Source organism: Ceratotherium simum, chromosome 1 (genome assembly GCF_057802395.1).
Source record: "Ceratotherium simum simum isolate JZ-2026a chromosome 1, ASM5780239v1, whole genome shotgun sequence".
Classification (NCBI taxonomy): domain Eukaryota; kingdom Metazoa; phylum Chordata; class Mammalia; order Perissodactyla; family Rhinocerotidae; genus Ceratotherium; species Ceratotherium simum.
In genome coordinates this window covers 62,426,417-62,445,170 of record NC_141900.1, presented here as the reverse complement: position 1 = coordinate 62,445,170, position 18,754 = coordinate 62,426,417, and the positions used below count along the sequence as shown (strand labels likewise).

At 38.3% G+C, this 18,754-nt stretch overlaps 1 protein-coding gene across 1 annotated transcript in view; it reads right to left on the bottom strand.

Annotated features, from left to right (window-relative positions):
* GARS1 (glycyl-tRNA synthetase 1) overlaps positions 1-18,754 on the bottom strand; it is a 42,470-nt gene continuing 23,716 nt past the window's right edge. Inside the window, exons 9-17 of the mRNA XM_087429211.1 lie at positions 17,626-17,788; positions 16,374-16,538; positions 13,061-13,173; positions 11,824-11,964; positions 7,053-7,138; positions 5,322-5,431; positions 2,519-2,612; positions 1,670-1,860; positions 1-291 (exon numbers count right to left, since the gene is read on the bottom strand). Of these exons, the coding sequence (XP_087285337.1) occupies positions 166-291; positions 1,670-1,860; positions 2,519-2,612; positions 5,322-5,431; positions 7,053-7,138; positions 11,824-11,964; positions 13,061-13,173; positions 16,374-16,538; positions 17,626-17,788 (1,189 nt within the window). The 3' untranslated portion in view covers positions 1-165. The remainder of the gene's footprint in view (positions 292-1,669; positions 1,861-2,518; positions 2,613-5,321; positions 5,432-7,052; positions 7,139-11,823; positions 11,965-13,060; positions 13,174-16,373; positions 16,539-17,625; positions 17,789-18,754) is intronic.

The following is an 18,754-nucleotide window of genomic DNA, read 5'->3' as shown; positions in this document are numbered from 1 at the left end:
TTTGTTCAGAATTCCTTCAACTTTAATTGTTGGGGGTAAGATCAGGCAGCCAGAGGATAAAATGCAGTCCCCAGGAGCAACTGCAATGCTGTTTGTTTGTAAAGTGGACACGATAAGAGTTATTTTTTTATTAGCACAAGTTGTCAAAAGTTGCAAAAACTGTCCTCATTCCTCGATTGTCTCTTTTTTACCAGTCTCTTGCCCTTCAAAGAGAGGATACCTGGCCTCCACATTGGCCCACGTGGTGCTGCCATTGGCCAGATCGCGGACTACGCTGGGCAGTTCAGAGACCTAGGGTAAAAGGAGAGAAGTCCAAGAATCAGCCATCTTGATTAGACTGTCAAAAAGAGGATTCATCCTAAACTCAGGAAACCTTAGAGAGGGCCACATCAGTGTCTGAATAATGACAAGACCTCTCTACAAACTGGTCCCACACAATGTTTCTCGTCACTCTCACTGAAGCCTCCTTACTTAATTATACTCACCTCCCTCCCAGGCCTGGGCTCATGCTCTTCTTCCAGCCCGGAATGCCTGCCAGCTCCCCTGGATAACTCAATTCTCCCTCAAGGCCTTTCCTATCTACTCTAAAGCTCCATGTCACCTGAAGTTCCTTCGTTAAACTTAACTCTTAGAACAGGAGTCAGTCAAGTAACGTGAGTGAGGGGAGCCAGGGGAGACTGGCAAACTGGACAGCACCAACCAAGGGGCCAGCTGCTCCCCAGCCTAACCAAACACTGGCTGTCACAGAGCAGCAGTTCTCAAACCTGAGTGTACATCAGAATCATCTGGAGGTCTTGTTAAAACAGTTCTGCCCACTCTTGCCCTCTCCAACTTCCCACCCCACCCTGACTTCTGACTCAGTAGGTCTGGGGTGGAGATTTCCCTTATCTAACAAGTTTTCAGGCAATGTAAATGCTGCTGGTCCAGGGACCACACTCTGAGAGCCGGACCACACTCTGAGAGCCACCGCAAGATGGGAATCTATGTCAAGTAGCCAGATCTGGTTTTGTAAAAAGACATGCCAGAAATCCATGACTTCTGAATTAGACTATAAACTCCTTTGGAAAAAAGTAGTCTTTTACTTCTGTTTTCCTTACTACTAACTCTCTGTATCAAGCTGAGCATATAATAGGCACTCTAAATAAAAACTTGCTCAAAATTAATAAATTAGACAGTTATCAATTAAAGTGGCCACTCTTTCCTTTCCCTTCTGTACTCTTCCCATCTCCATTATTCCCTTCCCGTTAAGTAAAATTACTGAAACAATGCATTAACATGGAAAAGTTCATGCACATGTCTACATTTATATAGAACTATAAAGATAAAAATGTTTAAGTCCCCCAAAACCTGCCAATAAAACTATGGCAACAACCACTTGGGATCACATTTCTCTTGCCCAAATAAACAAACTATAAAAATGAACTGCTGGAGAATGAGCCCAGGGTGATCCAAATGGCTATAAAATATTAGAGAAGTGTTAATGGGTATTTTCATAATTAAACCAAGGAGATTTGGGAATCTGTGCTCTGTCTGATACAAGCCTCTGATTAAATTTAAAAAGAAAAAAAAAGGAAGGAAGTGGAGCATAAATACATCAAAATTCAGCTCAAATCAGTAGGAACCAGTACACGTCTCTGAGACTAAAAATGCCAAAGAGAAGGCCAGCCACCTCTGCTCTTATCTGCCGCATGGAGTCTCGGTCCCGCAGGGTTGCCGTGTGAGGGGTCTTGTTCACCGTATCAAAGTCAATGGTGATGCCGAAAGCCACGCCAATCTCATCAGTCCTGGCATAGCGTCTTCCAATAGACCCGGAAGAGTCGTCTACTTTGTGAGAGACGCCATTCCTGGTCAGGGCTTCCGCTATACAAAATAAATTAAAAATTAAAAAATGGAGAAAGTCCCAATGTCATCTACATGTCGTCTTGCACGCTCAGGAAACATAAAAGGGACTAAAATGAGAGCAGTAAGTTACAGTTGCAAGAGAAAGAAAAATCCCGTAAGTTTAGTAAGTCTCTGCCTGGAGCTCAACCCCTCATTCACTCCTACATCTCACACAGCTGCAGGGGAACGAGTGTCAGACTAAGAGCCAAGGCCAGGGGGCCGGTCCTGACCCGACCACCTCTACTTGCACGACCCTGAGCAGCTCAATGAACTCTTCCCACTTCCCAACTACGAAATAAGTGGGCCACACCAGATGACCACAGGATCCCTGTCAGCGCGTTGGGTCCAGTGGCTGTAGACCCACTAGGGTTCCCCTGATGAAGTGAGCACCACGGTCAGCAGGAGAAGCAAAGATGTTTTCAATCTGACTCTCAGGTCCTACTCTGACTCACTTAAATGCTAGGAGAAAACATCCTGAGCAAGCATACTCCTTCTCTTAGAAATAAGAGGAGAGGCTAAAATCACTTAGATTTATTCATCATTCAATACGTATTTTTATTGAAGAAAAGACACATTTCCTAAAATTCGGTCTACTTGACAGTGTTCCCACGGAGGTTACCCAACTGGATTTGCTTACATAATTCCTTGACAAATGGCATGAACTCCTGGTTTTGGCTCAGCGGAAGAACGGAACATTTGAATGGAGCTACCACGGCAGGGAAACTGAAGAACTAGATGGTTTAAGAAGAAAGAAATCCAAATACGTTAGTTTATAAAGATCTAAACATTAATGTCCAAAATTCACTATTAAATACCAGAAAACACGATATGAAAAGCAGTGTGACAAAAGAGAAAAAGCAAGATACCCAGAACTATAATCAGCAAGATGTGGTTTTCAGCTCTGAATTCAGTCCAACTCAGTAAACTCTATCTATCTGGAACTTAGCTTCTCAATCTAAAAAGTAAGTCTCTACCATCTGCTCTGCTCACTTCACAGGTCTGTTGTAAAAAGTTAAATGATGTAAAAACATTCTGAAAGCTACCATATAAGATGGTAATTTTTTGCCACCACATAAAAGCCTTACTTCTTTCTGTGAGACCCCTAAAGAACCTCTCTCCAAATCGTCAAATAAGTGGTAGCACCAAGAAACAAAATCCCACTCCATCCTTTAAGAGATGCAGCATAGCAGAAGGATCTATGAGCCTTAGCGACCACATGAAACAGAGAAGTTTAATTACCTCACAAATATATGTCCAAAAGAAATAGTATAAAACATAAAAAGATGATCTGTATACCTATACTGAAAAGTACAGCCCTCCTGAACTGCTCCTGAAACAGGCTTCAGAGTTACTCAGAAATTAAAGAAAGCAAAGATACTCTGTGGAAGGCAAACTAGGCTACCATTTTGGGTTAGAAATGAGAGCTGAAAACAGTTCTTAAATAATATTTGTACAGGGGCCAGCCTCGTGGCTTAGCGGTTAAGTGCGCGCACTCCACTACTGGCAGCCCGGGTTTGGATCCCGGGCGCGCACCGACGCACCGCTTCTCCGGCCATGCTGAGGCCGCGTCCCACATACAGCAACTAGAAGGATGTGCAGCTATGACATACAACTATCTACTGGGGCTTTGGGGGAAAAATAAATAAATAAAATTATAAAAAAAAAAAAAATATTTGTACAAAAGCTTCACTTGATGGCAAGAATATGCAACCCGGAATGAATAGGTCCCATAAAAATAATGAATGACATGGGTTCCAGTTTAGTCCCCCAAAAGCCTAATTAACCTTAAATGCCAAGCAACAGGGACTATCCCACACTAAGTAAACCCTAGACTCCACCAATACGGCTTCCTGAATCACAGAACGTTCAGAATTCCACTCCTCTCCTCCAGCTTGTCATAATTCTATTTAAAGTGAGAGAGAAGCAGGGACCTCCCTTTACAGAAAAAAGTATTTTTTTATCTCATTAGCAATGTTTTTACACCAAATTTATAGGAAAATGGATTAAGGGACTATGTGCTCATCATTTAGAAACATTTTTGGCTTCCCACAGCCTAATCAAATTTCTCTTCATGGCGGGAATCTCTATGCACTTCATAAAACTATCACTAATTTAGTCTTGCTTAGCCCTTATGAAATGTCTATTAAAACTCTAGTTATATCAATACTGTTAGAGTCAAAGGAACAGCTCAAACTTTTTTTTTAAATCTTTTTATTAGAAAAATAAGCAGGAAAAGCTTGAAGCAAACTTGACATCTAAAAAGAACATATTCAGTTATGCATGTCATCATTCCTCAAGAAGAACCACGCCTTATGTTTGCATGTCTGGGTCTAGCCCAGGTTCTTAGTATCTGTTGAATGAATGAAAAGCTGCTCCTTAAATGTCAGGAAATGAAGATGCAACTTTAGGGCAGAGAATAAAATAGTAACTTTATTAGCTACGTATTACCAACAGTATGTCAGACTTTTTAAAATACTGGCACCAAGAACTCATCAGTCCATTCCTCAAGGTAAAATGACCCAGAAAGAACTACAGAGTTGATGTCCAACGTTATGTACACACTCAGCTTTAGAATGGTCGTGCAGATAGAATGTTTCTTTCAATTAACTTGACATATACTACCTCTCCTCCCTAGTTCTTCTCCTGATTGATTTTCCTAGAAATCCGTACCTATAAATTAAAGGCGTATAATTTCTGCAGGCAGAGGAGAGGTAAGAAAGGTGAAGGCAGGCAAAATGAAGAGAGGAAGGGGGTGCCATGGAGCAGCGAATCAGAAGCATCAGAGCCAAAAGAAAACTTGTGGGAGTTGAAGACTTCTTATAAACATTTATCTTTAGCAATGCCTGAATGCTAGGAAAGGCTGTATCTCAAATACTATTACCCAATTTATGATCTGTCAATCTCCCACACTGGAATCACCTGGGGTTCTTATAAAAAAATACAGACCTAGGTCTCAGACCTAGTTAAGCAATACCCCTGGAATAGAACCTAAGAATTTACATCTTTACCCCAAAAGTACCCCAGACAATTTTATGCAGTTTGAGAAGATTCCCTTTAATGCTTTACCAGTGTGTAGATGCAGTTTTTTGGTTTGGCCAAATTCTATGAGCCATCTCCTCCTTCCTAATTTTCTGAATGTATCATTCCTTCCATTGTTGCAATACAGACAGTTCCCCAAAGTACTATGTTCTATCTCAGAATAGAGTACCAGGCAACTAAAACAGTGGCATCTAGAATAACCTACACATACTAACTCTAAAATGAAATAACATAAGAAAGTGCTTTGCTTCGTAAACAGGTAAGCAAAGATGTGTGTCAACAACAGTAGTACATTAGAGTAAATAACAACTAATTGATCATTCCAGAGTTGTCTTAATGTACCTAACTAAATTTCATTCTCCGACCCTGTAAGACAATAGCATACCGTACAAACAACTCACCGTTCTCTGTTCATCTCCCTCGCGTACATGGAATGTATGTTCAAACACCGTATACATGATCCTGCCCAGGCCAAAGGATGGTTCAATTACATTCGGAACAACTTCTTCCACTGCAAAAGAGATAGAAATTCAATAACATTCTCTCAAACCCCACATAATGCATTTCAGGTCCTCTCTAAACCATTCTTATTAACACTAAAAATAGCTCTATTCTAGATGGATTTTGATCAATCCTGTACATCAGGACAAAGAAATCAGAACATTCCTAAAAACTATCACTGGTAGAAACATGATGCTTTTAAAGAGAAAGCTGGAGTGAAAAAAAATTTCACCAGATTTAATTCTTTGTTTATATATAGCATAAAAATGAACCAAGGTACCAGGGTATTCCTTACACAGGTGGTAAGCTATGAACAGCAACAGCTACACTCTATTATCTGCCTTGTCTATAAAGAAAGTATTAAAACTCTAGAGCTTTTATAAGACTTAGCTAGAATTAAAAATCCATCCCCATAGCTGGCAAAATTAACAAAAACAATTCCTACTTGTTCCTACAGCAAGAAGTATCACACGGGTAGTGTTTGTTTTACTTTTTATCTTGCTATCTTGACAAGAACTCTTTAAGAGAGCCAAGTAATTGCCACTGTATATTTCCAAGGTCCTGGGGCAGGAGGCCCTTAAAGAAGAGTCTGCTCAGGGATCAGCACTCAGTCCAGGACATTTAGCAAGGGCCCCACAGCTCTTCCCGTGGGTGAGGCTACACCTGTGGTACAGAGGCAATGTATTCATTATTACCTATTATTCAAAAAGGAAGCACTGCTAAGCACTGTTCAGATCTAAGGTAACTGGCCCTAACCTTAGAAGAGTTTATGTTTCAAGGGAAATGAGATAACTAGAACCAAAAACTCACATATGTGGAAGAAAAGAGAGGCTGTTTCTTTTGTCTGTGATAAAGAGTAACATTTTAGAAATATGATCAAGGCATTTTCTGCCCATCCCTCCATGGCATCTGAGCAAGGGTGAAGTATAGCTTTGAACTAGCTGTCAGGATAGTGGCTGAAAAGCCCCAGAGCATGAAAAAGGATCCCTGCTTACTCAGACTGCTTTTACAGCTCCCTGAAGCCTGGCCACAGGCAGGCCAAAAACAGATGGAGAAGGAGGCCTGCTCTCTTCACTGGCAACAGCTTCTCAAATACACACTACTCTCAGCCACAATTAACCATAAGCATCCTTCATATATTTTCCAAAATGCTCATTTCCCAATTCATCCAATGTGCTTTACAAAAATTAATCATCTCCTTGGCTTTCAAAAAAGCATGAAAGATCACTAATCCAAATGACTTTTAACAAGCTAATCTGCCAAAAAAAGACAGATGGGGTGAGTTCCCTCTTTTGCTTAGAAAACAGAAGGATTTTTCCTTAAAATAAAAAAAAGATGTTTTTAAATCAAAGAAATATTCTTCATATGCACCTCAGGTCATTGGAAATATAAAGGTGGAATTATAAATTATTCTTTAGTTCTTCAGTTTATATTTTATATTTAAAGGAAAAAAAGGCCCAAGATAATGCCTTAAACATATTCATCAAATTTAGGGTTGTGGCATTAAGAATTTATTTTTCCTCTTCAAATGTTCTGTAAAATGGTTGTTATATAAAACTTAAAATATATATATAACTTTAAGGAGTAATAATATTTTTTTGTCTGTTTCTTAATTATCTTTACAAATTTACCATGTAGCGTTTTCTGGAATCTCTTCACATTGACCATGTCTTTTGTTAACTGAAATGTTTTCCCTTCAGTTTCAACAGTGAATTCCCTATTTAAAAAAAGCAAAGCACATTATATATTAGTGAAAACATGCATTCCTGTGTCTTAATTTAAACGAGTTTTACAGACTGGTAACCATTTTTCATTTTAAGTACAATAACAACTTAGTCAACTCTCCAGATAAAAAAGCTGAAGTCAAATTTAAATTATTTCATAAGGAATACCAAATTATTATTCTAACGATACCAAACAGTATTTTGGGAGGCACCCAAAAATAGGTTAGTTTTATAAAATTCCACAAGTGACTTAATGACTAATTCCTTTGGTTCTGAGATCAAGGTAAAACCAAAAACAATTTTTAAAAAATTCAGTTTTAGAATAATTACAATAAATTTGTCAGAAGCAGGCCTGCTGGCAAAAGACCACCATTCTCATTACTGTCACACAAATGTAAAAATGACCAGCTTGTCATCTTACAGAAAGTAATTTTAAAACTCTCACATTATTTCCAAAATAAACTTCGACACTTATGTTGATGGAGATCAGCTTAAAAAAGTTTTAACGATTTTGTTTGAGATGTCAATATAAAATATTACCCCCCCAAAAACCGTTGACTGCAGTATGTTCATATCCTGAGATATGCCCACTTCATTTTATGTCATAAGAATTCACCTTTGTAAAGTGCTTCATGTAATACCTATATTTCAGCTTATGAGGTTTTCATCATATTATGAAGATCAATTTGGATTTGTCCTCACAAGCAGCTCAGTGCTGGGAGAAGAGAGCCCTCGTGTGGTTGTCTTTGAAGCTATATAGCTGGCACACATTGCATTGTATTTTGCTGGTTTCTTGCAGTGAAAGTGTCATACAGCATATGAATGGTTTTCATTGATTTCCTCCATTTTTACTATTCTGTCTGAAGTTTGTGTATGTGTGCTTTAAAGACTCCATTACATAAACAATATCATATATATTCTCTCTGTAAGCACAGTCTAGGTGTAGAGTAGGTAATAGTTATCAAAAAGCTGAAATTAGCAAGGAGATAGCCATCATTTGAGAATAATTAGTAAAGGAAATTATCCTGTTTGTGGATAATGATATCTAACTAGTGATCTAACTATGTCCATTTTAATGTGATTTGATGTTGTTTTAGCATAAATAGATGTTAATTCTGGGAGACCAGAAATGTTTTAAAATTTTCCTACTGAAATGGGTAATTATACCTTCAACTTACAAGAGTTCATCTGATGATAGTTCTTTTGACAAACGTATATGCACATGCAACCACCATCCCAAAGGTTCCCTTGTGCCCCTTCTCTTTCAATCCCCTCCACTCCCTGTCAACCGCTGATGTGTTCTATCACTATCAACTAGACTTGTCTTTCTTCAAGTTTCACATATAATCTTTTGTATAAGACTTCTTTCACCTAGCCTAATGTCTATGACAGGGGTTGGCAAACTTTCTCTATAGGGTCAGATATAAAATATTTCAGGGTTTGCAAGCCATATGTAGTCTCTTATATTCTTTGTTTTTTTAAACAACCCTTTGAAAATGCAAAACTCATTCTTAGCTGGAGGGCTGTACAAAAAACAATATGAAAGATGTTTCAAGTGTACCTAAAAAAATGTGTACTTTGGGGCCAGCCCAGTGGCGTAGCGGTTAGGTGCACGCACTCCGCTGCAGTAGCCTGGGGTTCACCGGTTCAGATCCCAGGCGCGCACCAATGCACCGCTTGTCAAGCCATGCTATGGCGGCATCCCATATAAAGTAGAGGAAGACGGGCACGGCTATTAGCCCAGGGCCAATCTTCCACAGCAAAAAGAGGAGGAGTGGCATTGGATGTTTTTTTGTGTGTGTGTATATGAGGAAGATCAGCCCTGAGCTAACATCCGTGCTAATCCTCCTCCTTTTTTTTCTTTTTTTTTTTTGCTGAGCAAGACCAGTTCTGAGCTAACATCTATTGCCAATCCTCCTCCTTTTTTTTTTTTCTTCCCCAAAGCCCCAGTAGATAGTTGTATGTCATAGTTGTACATCCTTCTAGTTGCTGTATGTGGGACGCCACCTCAGCATGGCCGGAGAAGCGGTGCATTGGTGCGCACCCAGGATCAGAACCCGGGCCGCCAGTAGCGGAGCACGCGCACTTAACCGCCAAGCCACGGGGCTGGCCCCAGGCATTGGATGTTAGCCCAGGGCTGACCTTCCTCACAAAAAAAAAAATGTGTACTTTGGTTATTAGGTATTCTATAAATGGCAATGAAGTTGATTAATGGTATTTATATTTTCGAATTCCCATTGATCTTTTTGTCTACTTGCTCTACCAATTACTGACAGGTATAGAAATCTCCAACTATAACTGTGTATTTGTCTATTTTTCCTTTCAGTTCTGTCAAGTTTGCTTTGTATATTTTGAGGTTGTTTTTAGTCGCACACAGTTAGAAGCAATATGCCTTCCTGATGAACTGATCCCTTTATCATTATGAAATGCAACTGGGCCCCAGGTAATTTTCCTTGTTCTGAAGTTTGTCTGATATTAATACAGCCACTCCAACATTCTGATTAATGTTTGTATGGGAAATATTTTGATGCTTTTACTTTTAAACCTATTTGTGTATTACAATTATTGAGTTTCCTGTAAACAACATTTAATGGAGTCTTGAATTTTTTCTACCTGTGGCTATTAGATCATCATATTTAATGTAATCATCGATGCTGCTGAGTTTAAATCTACCATCTCACAAGTTATTTTCTTTTTGTCCCATCTGTTCTTTTTCATTTTTCCTCTTCTCCTGTCTTCTTCTAAGTATTTTTTGTCTGTGTGTGAGGAAGATTAGCCCTGAGCTAACATCCAATGCCAATCCTCCTCTTTTTGCTGAGGAAGATTGGCCCTGGGCTAACATCCGTGCCCATCTTCCTCTACTTTATATAGGACACCGCCACAGCATGGCATCGGTGCACGCCCAGGATCCAAACCCGCGAACCCTGGGCCACCGAAGCAGAGCGTGCACACACAACCACTATGCCACTGGGCCGGCCCCTGGAATATTTTTTATTATTCTATTTTATCTCCCTTATTGGCTTATTAGTTATATCCCTTTGGTTTTTGTGGGGTTTTTTCCAGGTAATTGCTCTAGAGTTTCCTATGTGTACTTTTTTAAACTTATCATAGTCCACCTTCAAATAATATTATGCCCCTTCACATATAATGTGTGTACCTTACAACAGTATATTCCAGTTCTTTGCTCTCATCCTTTGGGCTACTGATGGCATACGTTTCATGTTGGTACATTATAAATTTCACAATACATTGTTATTGTTTTTACTTTAAACAGCCCATTATCTTTTAAAGAAATAAAGAGATGTCATTTTAAAGAAATTAAAGCAAATGTCATTTATCTTCACTCACATATTTATCATTTCTAGAGCTCTTAATTTCTTCGGGTAGATCTAAATTTCACGAACTTCCTTTAACATCTCTTGTAGTATAGGTCTGCCTGCAACGTACTCTGAGCTTTTGTTTGTCTGAAAGTACTTCCTCTTCATTTTTGAAAGATACTTTTGCTGAGTATAGGGGTTTTGTCTGTAAGCACTTTAAAAGATTTCACTCTATTGTATTGTGGCTTGCATAGCTTTTGACAAGAACTCTAATTATTTTTATCTTTGCTCCTTTTTATGTAATGAGCCTTTTTTTCCCCTGGCTACTTTAAAGATTTTTCTCTTCATTATTGGTTTTTGGCGATTTGATTCTGATGTGCCTTCATGTGGTTTTCTTTGTGTTTATTCTGCTTGGGATTGAACTTCTTGAATCCGTGGGTTTATAGTTTGCATCAAATTTGGAAAATTTTCAGCTACTGTATCTATCTTCAGATATTTTCTCTGTCTATCCTCTCTCTGTGACTCCCAATTACACATATGGTGACTGCCTCACATTGTCCCAAAGGACATTTTTTTTTCCAGTCTCTTTTTTTCTATGCTTCATTTTGGATAGTTTCTATTGCTGTGTCTTTAAGTTCAATGACCTTTCTTCTGCAATGTTTAATCTACTGTTAATCCCATCCAGTGAAATTGTCATTTAAGATATTGCCTCTAGATGTTCCATTTGGTTCTTTTTTATATATATTTCCATTTCTCACCTTATGTGTTCATGTCTTTCCTTACATCCTTGAGCATACAAGGCATATTTATAATAACTGTTTTAACATCTTTATGTTTTAATTCCATCATATTTGTCATTTCTGGGTGTTCCTTTTGACTTACTTTTCTTCTCATGATTGGCCTCACTTTCATGTTTTTTATATGTCTAGAAAATTTTTATTGTTTGCCACACACAGTAAATTTTACATTGTTTAGTGCCGGATTTTGTTGTATTCCTTTAAAGATTCTTCTCTACTGTTTTTATATTTATGCTTAAAACAATTACAGAGACCACTCCGAAGCTCAAAAAAAGAGCTCAGACTTGAGAGATAGATGTAGTTTCTAATCCTTCGTCAGTCACCATCTTGGACAAGTCTCCTCCTCTAAGAAAGTTACTGGGGGGAAAAATGATTTTATAGTCCACTTCAAATCTATTTCCAGGCTATAACGGCAAAATCTTGGCAAACACAGTCTTTGGAACCAAGAGACAATACTTTCCCGCAAAAAATTTCTAAAGAAACTAATCTCACCCTAACTTTCAGAACCTGGCAGAGGACACGTCTGACTGGAGCCCATGTAGAAGGAGACATCTTAAATCTTACCCTTTTTCATTCAGTAGTTCCTCCATTTCTGTAACGTAACACTCATCACAAAGGGCTAGGTACTCCATCAGCAGCTTTGCATCTTTCTTATACGCCTTACCAATTGCTCCTTTATTGGGTTCAAACTGAACGACATTGACTGTTTTGTATGAAGTAGTCAAGGAATCCAAAAATACAGAACTGCTCAGTATTTCAAGAAAGAATCTTGAGAATGATCAATCATTGACTTAAAACAATTACTGGTTCTCTACTGGTACTATAGATCTTGTGTATGCTGACTCCAAGTGCAAGATGAAACAACTACCCACAAAATCATTTAGACAAACCTCACTCAAACTAAGTAAACATCACCAATAGAGACTTTTTCAAAGTTATAGTGAGATAAAGTGGTATTATCTAACCAGCAATATAACCCAATACACAGCATAATAAACTTTGCTAATAATTTATCCATTTCTAAAATGTCCCAACACAACAGGATCTATTTCCTGTCACTGGCTGAGCCCTAAGATCGCTCACAAGCTCACTGCCCGGTAAAGGGAGAAATTTCCACTTTGCTGATTTACAAATCAAGTGAGCTAAATTATTTCATCTACCATAAAATTGCACTCATCTTTTTCATAGAGAAAGTATTCACCAGACCCTTATTTAAAGAGCATGTAGGTAGGTGCAGCTGTGGAGAAATGCATCTTGGAAATGGCTGAGAAAAATTAGTCAACACCCTAAAAGACATTCAGAGCATTTCTCTAAATATCCTTCTTTTAAGGACCAAACATTGAGTTGGCACATGTCAGATGACAAATGAAGAGAATAGGAAAGGAGCAATGAGATGGGTAAAATAGGTTTAAATAACTATTACCACAATATCCAAAACATCTCAATTTATCCATAGAACAAGGTATAGACTTGGACTTATCCATTTCCAAGATGTTTGTTTACAAGTTAGTCCTGAGGATTTCTTTTGTGTGTGTGTGTGAGGAGGACTAGCCCTGAGCTAACATCTGATGCCAACCCTCCCCCTTTTCTCTTGAGGAAGATTGGCCCTGAGCTAACATCCGTGGCCATCTTCCTCTACTTTATATGGGATGCTGCCACAGCATGGCTTAACAAGTGGTGCATCGGTGCGCGCCGGGGATCCGAACCTGCGAACCCCGGGCCAGCGCAGCAGAGCGCGTGCACTTAACCTCCTGCGCCACCGGGTCAGCCCCAGTCCTGAGTTTTTAAAGTGACCAGAAAGGATATGGGCTCTTTCAGAGGTTTCTCAGCTACAAGTGGGACTTTGGTGGCTCGTGCATGACAAGAAAGGTCATAACAGGAACGATCAGCACATCCGACAATCTCAATCCAGCCCTAAGAAGACACAACAGATAAAAACATTTACTACTTATACTGGGTTCATTCACAAATGCATGCAGACTATAACAACTCTTTCACATATTCGAGGATAATTCAATAATAGAATCTCCACTCAACTATTATAAATGTTTGAAATGGGAATAGTTTTACACATTGGGCAGCTAACAACCCTATAAAATATAATTCGCACATGTACACAAAGTGGTCTTATTTTCTGGACAGATTTTACCATGTTGTGAATGTGGGGTAAACTAATATATTCTGGGATTTAATAATGGAAATAAAATGTGAACCTAGACAAAACCAGTAGATTGGTTTCAAATTTGTGACCAGAATTCAAGATGAATCTGGCAGAAACCACTACTCTCCTTGGATGAAGTGTCTACTGCTCTCACAACTTGGCATCAGATGGCTGTACTAAAACATACTCAGCTGGCTATGAATGTGGGCACTTGCACTCAATTCAGTTTCCTACCCAACAAAAGAAAACTCAGTAAAGGGCAGGTAATGTTTAGGTCACAGAATAAAACTTAATAACAGCGTTACTATCACACTGGTGCCAGGTTCCACTTCTTGTTAATACCTAAGATACTTTTCAAAAGCAAAATCTAAATTGTTTTCAAAGACCTTAAGAACCTGTTATTTGAATAAGCACAAAAGAGGTGAAAGGCTTATTTTAGTAGCTATCTAGTTAGTCCTTCTCATGAATACTTATTTTTTGCCTTTGATCCAAAGAGTTTGGGAAAATGCAACCATCACAACTACTAAGCTTTCCAAGCCCATGTTACCCCGTGAGGTGCTTGGAATAGAGGGCAAACGTAAAACTCACATAAGCTCAGAAACCCCAACACATAACAACAAAGGAATTAAAGGACAAAACCTAAAAACATGTAACTTGATCACCTGACATTCTCTAAAGATGTCAACTAGCATATTTATGTTCTTAAACATATAACTTGGTGGTTATCAGTCACTAAAGATGTCAACTAACATATTTATGTACCCACAGGTAAAATTACAAAAACACGCCTGAGAATAGTAAAACAACAACTTTGGGATACTGGTTACCTCTGAAGAGGGAGAGAAAAAAGTAGGGCATTAGCTGCGTCAGTAACTTTTTTTACTAAAAAAATAAAATGTGAAACACACAAAAAGAAAATATTAAAGTCTTTAAACAAGTTCTCCCCTCTCCTTAAAAGTTTCTGTTACTTTGGCACTTCTGGTTTTGTTTAGTCCTGTCTTCCAATGACCTTATACAAAACACTGTAGCCTAACCTCAACGCTAGGCCCACATTTTCTGATCCCCAGCCCTTGAGGGTTTGGCCTCAGCTCACAGCGGCACTCGGACAAATCAGCAGGAATGCAGTAGGGTTTATTAAAGCAATGCAGCACAATGGTTAACAGCGTGGGCCTGGAGTCTCAGACAGCCCGGGTTCATATCTCAGCTCCACCACTCACTAGCTGTGAGACTCAAGCAAACTAGTGAACTTCTCAGCACTTCAGTTTCCTCAGAAATAGGACCAATGAATAGGATTATTGTGAGGATTACATAAGATAATACATGTGAAGCAGTTAGAATGATACCCAGCCCTTACAATTACAAATGGTGAACGAACAAACAAATGAAATTTATGAAATGTAATCCAGGCCAGATTCAGAATCTAAATGGAGATAGCAAAAATCTGTGTCTAGTTTAACTTGAAATTAGGGTCAGAGCAAACTATGGAAGGAAATTGGTGTGGAACAACGAGAAAAAAAATCATCTTTTCTCACACAAAATGGAAAATATTTTATTGGTATGACTTGAACATAAAAAGAAATTCCCCAAAATCTAAAACATGTAAAGAAATTAATGATCACCTACAATCAAAAAATAATTACTGCTATCATTTTGGCACACATATATCAAGCAAGCTTGTGAAGAAAATAAAGCAACAAGAAAAATCTAACAGATTACAGTAATTCCTTCCTAATTTCACAAAGAAAAAAGAATATATTAAAAACAACATCAATAACAGTCACTATAGACACATGCATATCATTATGCACGTATACATGTGTACGTCTGTAATGCATATAAAATCATCTAAACAGAGGTTGACAAAACAAGGCCCATAGGTCTAAGAATCGTTTTTACATCTTTAAAGGGTTGTAAAAACAACAACGAAGAAGATAGATAACAGAGACCCAGGAAACCTAAACTATTTACTATATTTACTACAGAAAATGTATGCCAACCCCTGATCTAGAAAGAGAGACATAAAAGAGGCATACAATTGAAGTTTCACTTTCCACATAATATTCTTCAGAATTATTCTTTGCTTTTTGTTTCACAAAAAGGAGTCATTATTTCCTTTAAATGACTAATTTTTATTTTTAATTTGAAAAAATGAATCTATTAAAAGAAAGTCACTTTAAAAAGCAAAAAGTGAAACCAAGGGCATATGAGAACCAATGACCATGAACTAAAGTCTGTCTGGGTGAGGAGACTCGCTAGCACCAAATAAGGGAAATGCCAGAAGGCTCTCACCCCTTGTATTAAATTCCACCTTGTTTCTACTGCCACCAATGCAGAAAGCATCTCCTATATCCAATGCCTTTCAATCCTTCCATACTAATGTTCATGTTTGGGGCATAGGAGTGGGAAAGTACAGTGAAGAGGTAACCTGGAGGTCTTCTCTGAATTAGTATTAAATGAATACCTAGAATTTGAGAAAAGGTAGTTCCTAAACAAGCGATCAGAATCTACTAATCTATCCCCTCAATCTACCAAAAAGCTCTCTAAACTAAGAGCACTATGACTTTCTTTACTCAGCCCCACCACCATTTCCAACGTTTCCAGCCCTTGTCAGGAGGGAGGCCACCCCATGTTAGCTGCACTCAAGGATATTACCAATAACACTGCCCACTCCAGGAATGGACACACCAGCACTGCCCCATTATTGGCCTTCTTTCTCATTCGCACTCTCTCTGTAAAAGGCATCAAAGTCTACCAAGGGCTCCTGGGACACAAGAATAGCCTCCTCCTTATAAGAGGGCAGGGGGTATTTGCGTTTTCCGTTTTGCTCAGGAAAAGATCTCTTTTCTTTTTGTTTCACTCTGACACAAAGCACACAAAAGGCAATTATGATTTCCAACACTTCGAAGTTAACAATGTGAAAATCATACAGTAAAAACCATTCCATTCTACTTACATAGGATGTTTTGGATTCGGCATCCCAACAGTCACAGGCATAATGGGCCATCTCATTCTCCATGTGCTGTCGGAAACGGAGTTTATCTGGAGATACTCCGACCTTCGTGAGGTAGAGGTAGATGCGGCCAATGAAATAGCCTAATACTGAGTTGTTAATCACACCCTAAAAATAAATGAATAAACGAATAAGTAAATAAATAAGCAAGCAAGCATGCAAGCAAGCAGAGGAAGGAAAAAACACACATATTAACACTTCTGAAAGCCAAGGTACCATTTTCCATTGAGTTACTCATAAGCTACTGAAAAATATTTGAAATACAAGGTAAGCTAATTTATTCAGCTTTCAGAATAATCTCAAATACCCAGAATGTAATCTTAGCTATTTTTAAAGGGGTTAATGTCAAGTTAACAAGCTGATAATAATGGAGTTATTCAAAATCTTTCCACCATACTCACTGGGTCAGCAAAAATTCAGCCTAATATCTTTACACTTTCTAAATCTACAGTACTAAAAATGACATTCAGAATAATGACCCCAAGGAATGGCAAATATATTCCATCTGAATCAACAAAAGCAATGACATGTTGAGAGGATTTTAATGTATTCTTATCCACTGAAATTTATATATAAATCCACTGAATATACCCCATACAGTATATGTAATCTTACAATTTTAGTACTGGAAGGATCTTAGAAATTATTTGGCCCCATCTCCTACCCACTGCAGGGCTCTTTTCTGCAAAATGGCTGACAAGTTATCACCCAGCCTCTACTTGAATATTTTCAGGGGCAGGAAGCTCGTTGTTCTCCAGAGCAATTCATTCCACTATTGGGCAGCAGCTACTATTCTAGCAGCTACTAGAAAAATTCTATTATATACAAGACTTTATCCTAATTGCTATGGTAATACAGAAGAGTTTAAAATCCAGAGGGCTTGCTTTCTGTGAGTCAGTGTCTCCCCAAAAGCAGTACATATTGCTAAGCGTCAGACTGACGGGGCACAGTTCAAACCAAGATCTTTATTCCAAGTGCTCTGCTAAACATTTTTTTCATGTTAGCCCCAGTGGCCCACAAATTGGCATGTTCAGGTAATTTCCTCCCACTATAATAACAGTGTATAATAAATACTGTATAAAAAAACAAAATGACTGCTAAAATGAAATATTTTGTCAACCAGTACACAGAATTTGCTAAGTTCTGCAAACCCTGAATAGATATAATCTAAATTAAGTTACCTGTGGAATCTTACCTGTTCAACAGCATCTCCTAGGCGCATTTTCCGAGCAGACTGTCCGCTGACCTGGGCTTTTGCTGAATACAAATAAAGGTGGAGGTCTGCCACATTCTGGAACTTAGGATGGTCTTTCTCATTGGGATCTACAAAGTGCTCAATTTCTGCCATTGTGAATTCTCTGAAATTATAAATATAAGGGATAAAAATTACATGATTAACTATAAAAAACAATAAACATGGCCCTTATTTTCAACTTCGTTCTAAAATGATAAAAGCCCTCACACTACAGGAATCTTTTACCACTAAACAGAAAACTGTTTCCTAAAGGAATGGCCAAAAAAAAAAAGTTGAATTAGGTTTTGTCTGGGTGGTTGTTATTTTTAAACACATTAATGAAAAGTTTATTATTCACTTGAATAGTATTTTACATAAATAATCAAACTTCTCTCAAATATTAATTTCTTCTGTCTAGTGACAGAGATTGTTTGCTTGAACAAACTTTAGTCAGTCTCCTGAACCTTCTCCTAGGCCCATCTGTGCACTTCCTTGTAAAATCCAGTTTTAGCGAGAATCCTGCTCAGTCAGTTTAACCAGAACCGCTCCCCGCTTGCTATCTGACCATCCTTGGTGTTTTATCGGGTTTGCCATCGTCCACCAACCCCCAAGTGATGTCTGATCACCCTGGCCTGTCTTTAGCCAGAATTGTTAGGTGGGTTTAGCCAGAATCCGCCTTCCTCCTGATGTTCCCTCTTAGTACGTCTCCATCCACTGACCCCCATCCTGCTCCTTGGCTATAAATCTTCACTTGCCCATGCTGTATTTGGAATGGAGCCCTGTTCTATACTGAGGTGTCTTTCTCCTACTGCAATAGTCCTGAATAAAATCTGTTTTTACTACTTTAACTACTGTCCATCTCTGTTTTTTCTTTGACACTAGCCACAATCACAAAAGATTATTACTTTCAATGGAAAATAATTTTCAAAGAACAGTTTTGATACAGTTTTTAAAATCAGGAAAACTCAAGCAAATGTCAGACACAAAAAAGAAATGAGATACTGAATACTGACTGCCAAATAAAATGGTCTTCCGTAAAGCATTAGCAAGTCTTTATAAATATATACCAAATGAAGCTCCTGATACTTAG